The sequence below is a fragment of the Temnothorax americanus genome, unplaced genomic scaffold, assembly GCF_048541705.1.
Source record: "Temnothorax americanus isolate GAGA-0224 unplaced genomic scaffold, ASM4854170v1 Scaffold171, whole genome shotgun sequence".
NCBI classification, from domain to species: Eukaryota; Metazoa; Arthropoda; class Insecta; order Hymenoptera; family Formicidae; genus Temnothorax; species Temnothorax americanus.
The window spans coordinates 65198-68442 of NW_027509309.1; the positions used below are offsets into that span (position 1 = coordinate 65198).

General features: G+C 43.4%; 1 protein-coding gene across 1 annotated transcript; it reads left to right on the forward strand.

Moving 5' to 3' along the window:
- The first annotated feature begins 831 nt into the window (after nt 1-831).
- Nucleotides 832-1896, forward strand: LOC143895993 (uncharacterized). Its single transcript, XM_077403535.1, has one exon. It carries the CDS (start codon nt 832-834, stop codon nt 1894-1896), a length of 1065 nt encoding a protein of 354 aa, XP_077259661.1.
- Nucleotides 1897-3245: the final 1349 nt, after the last annotated feature.

The window sequence follows — 3245 nt, forward strand, 5'->3', positions numbered from 1 at the left end:
TAATTAACTTTTTCAGACTTTTCCAAACTAAGTAGTATACCACTGTAGGCAAAATTGTACCTATATTGACTAAAAGTCTTAACAAGGTCGCCAAACTGACTTAACATGTCGATAAAGTATCAATTAGTTGAAAATTCTGTACTAGATTTGCGAATGAGTCGTATATCTTAACCAAATCCGACCTATGCAATACCATCTATATGGTAATCTAGAGCATGGTTATGGCAGCCGTGCAGCCGAGCGAACGCGCTCTCGAGCTGTGAACCGCGCGGCGCGCGCGCGTTGTTTCCCGACGACGCGACGATAACCGCGTGAGATGAGATGGACCGATTCAGCCGTGGATCGTCAACATTCGTCGCATAGTCCTCGTAGCTCACGCACGACGCCGCGAATTGCCGTCGACGATGCCCGCTTGACGCAGCAGTAATCTGCTCTACATTCTTTTAGGCAGAATTTGTTACCATTTCTCGCGATTTCTTAACGTCAGTCAGAAATGACCACAGGCGACGTTTCACAACGTTAGCGTTTTACAACGTTTGATAACAAAACGTTGGTTTACGTTGGGAATTACGTATTGAAGTCGCTTGAAAAGTGTAGTGCAGAGTATAACGTCAGGCGAACGTTAAATATCTTAACGTCGGGTAATAGGAATTAAACTGTTTCAAATTTGACGTTGGAAAAGTGATAAAAAAAAGCACGTCGTAATTTTAACGTTTAGACAACGTCCAAAAAACGTTAGTAATTATAAGTTACATTTTATAACTTTCTTGAACCGCTTACAACGTTGTGATTAGTAGAAAAGTAGTCCTTAGTCGGAAAGTTAACCGAAAAATGCTGCTTGGGCTATTAAATTTGCGGGAAGAATTTACCGCGTGGGAGCAACGATGTGACGAATTTATCGAATCGTTGGAAGAACAAGGCCGAATTAAACGACCGCGATTATCGATCGGTCTCAAACAGTCATTGATCGCTCGTATTGCCCGAATCGAAGGTCTGAAAGACTCGGTACGTCAACGTTTCGTGCATGTGGGTGCAGGATACAGTGCGAGTGAGACAAAACTCAGATGGCGTGAGATAGATACGGCTTTTGAAAGTCGTATACTGACTGGTGCGGTAATAAATTCCAAATACATCGAACCTCGTCAATTTCTCGAAGATGCGAGAGAAATTGTACTCGATCGTGTGCGGAACGTCATGCAACGACATGACAATGTAAAGATTAACACAATGTTTAATGGTGAATTTGCTGCGGGAGACAAACGCGCGAATAAAAGTATCGCTACGAGAAACTGTGAACTATTTCGTACGTCCGATCTGCAAGAATGGTACGTGTCGCGCGTTATCGAGCCTACTCTAGCATCGCTGGAGGAATTCCAGGAACGTGATAGCGGATGGGCGTTTTCGCGTATACACAATTTGATTGTTAACGTAAATAAATATAATCCATTGCACGCGGGGTGTTTTGTGGAAATACCGCGAGAAATTAAAATGAAGAGAGCGGTGATAAACGTGCGATCAAGGGGCAATGCATGTTTCGCATGGTCAGTGACGGCTGCTCTGCATCCAGCCGAGATACATCCAGAACGGGATTCATCGTATCCTCATTACACGTCGGTGCTAAATTTCCAAGACATTGAATTTCCAATGACGTTGAATCAAAATAAAAAGTTTGAAAATCACAACGATATATCAATCAACGTGTACAGCATCGAGAAAAACAAGGAACTTGCAATCCAGCCAATACGGCTCACCGACCGAAAGATGGACAGACATGTAAATTTGCTGTACGTGCATGACGACAATGTGGGACATTTTGCGTGGATCAAGAACCTATCCCGCCTCGTGAGCTCGCAAGTGAACAAGAATTGGAACAAAAAATACTTTTGCGATCGGTGAGTATACATCCTAATAAAAATAAAAATAATTTTTACGAGAAAGATGTATAAAAAAATTTTTTTATTATTTACAGATGTTTGCACTACTTCTGCACGAGCGAGAAATTGGAAGCCCACACCGCCGACTGTCGGCAGATGAACGACTGCGCGATCAAGTTACCGAGCGATAACGACAAGTGGTTGGCCTTTAAAAATTATAACAGGAAGGAACGAGTTCCATTTATCATATACGCCGACCTGGAATGTACCCTGGAGAAGATGGAAGCGGATCCGGAAACGTCGGGGTACACGTATCAAGATCATCGCGAATTTAGCATAGGGTACTACGTGCGTTGCTCGTACGACGAGTCGTTGTCAATGTATCGGTTTCGTCGCGATAAGGATTGCATCGCGTGGTTCGCCGAGGAGCTAAGACGTTTAGCTCACGACGTAAAGACTATTTTGTCCACTAATGTACCCATGGTGGATTTTACGCGAGACGAGTGGTAAAATTTAACAGCGCGACGCACTGTCACGTGTGCGAAAAACCGTTCGAGCCAGACGACGTGCGAGTACGCTATCATTGTCATCTGACGGGTCGATACATAGGTCCCGCACATTCAAATTGCAACTTAAATTACAAAGATTCACATTGCATACCCGTAGTTTTTCACAATTTATCGGGCTACGACGCGCATTTTATTATCACAGAAATAGCTACAGCGTACAAAGGACGTGTAGACTTACTTCCAATCACAAAGAAAAAATACATTTCGTTTACGAAAAATGTTCAAAGCACCGAAGATAAAGATAAGAAAAATTGCGTCAAATTGCGATTTATCGATTCATACACGTTTCTCACCGCTAGTCTCGACAAATTGGCATCTTATCTCAGCAAGGATAAACTGCGAATATTACAACGCGAATTTTGTAAATTATCCGCAGAAAATTTTGATTTGCTGACACGAAAAGGCGTATTTCCGTACGAGTACATTGACTGCGTCGAAAAGTTGGAGGACTCGTACTTACCACCGCGCGACTCGTTTTACAGTTCATTGACTGGTGACACCGTATCCGAGAGCAATTACGCGCACGCCGTCAACGTCTGGCAGCGGTTCTCCATTCGAACGCTCGGTGATTACAGCGATTTATATCTCAAAACCGATGTCTTGCTGTTGGCCGATATCTTTGAAAATTTTCGCGATAGCTGCGTCGCGAGTTATGGACTCGATCCCGCGTATTATTACACTCTACCGGGTTTTACGTGGGATGCTATGTTGAAGCATACACACATCAATTTCGAATTGCTCACCGACATTTACATGGTCATGTTTATGGAACGCGGTATACGCGGCGGTTTGAGTCAATGTT

What these genes read in the sequence shown, in the direction of transcription:
- LOC143895993 (XM_077403535.1), top strand. Translation starts at nt 832, where the DNA reads ATGCTGCTTGGGCTATTAAATTTGCGGGAAGAATTTACCGCGTGGGAG.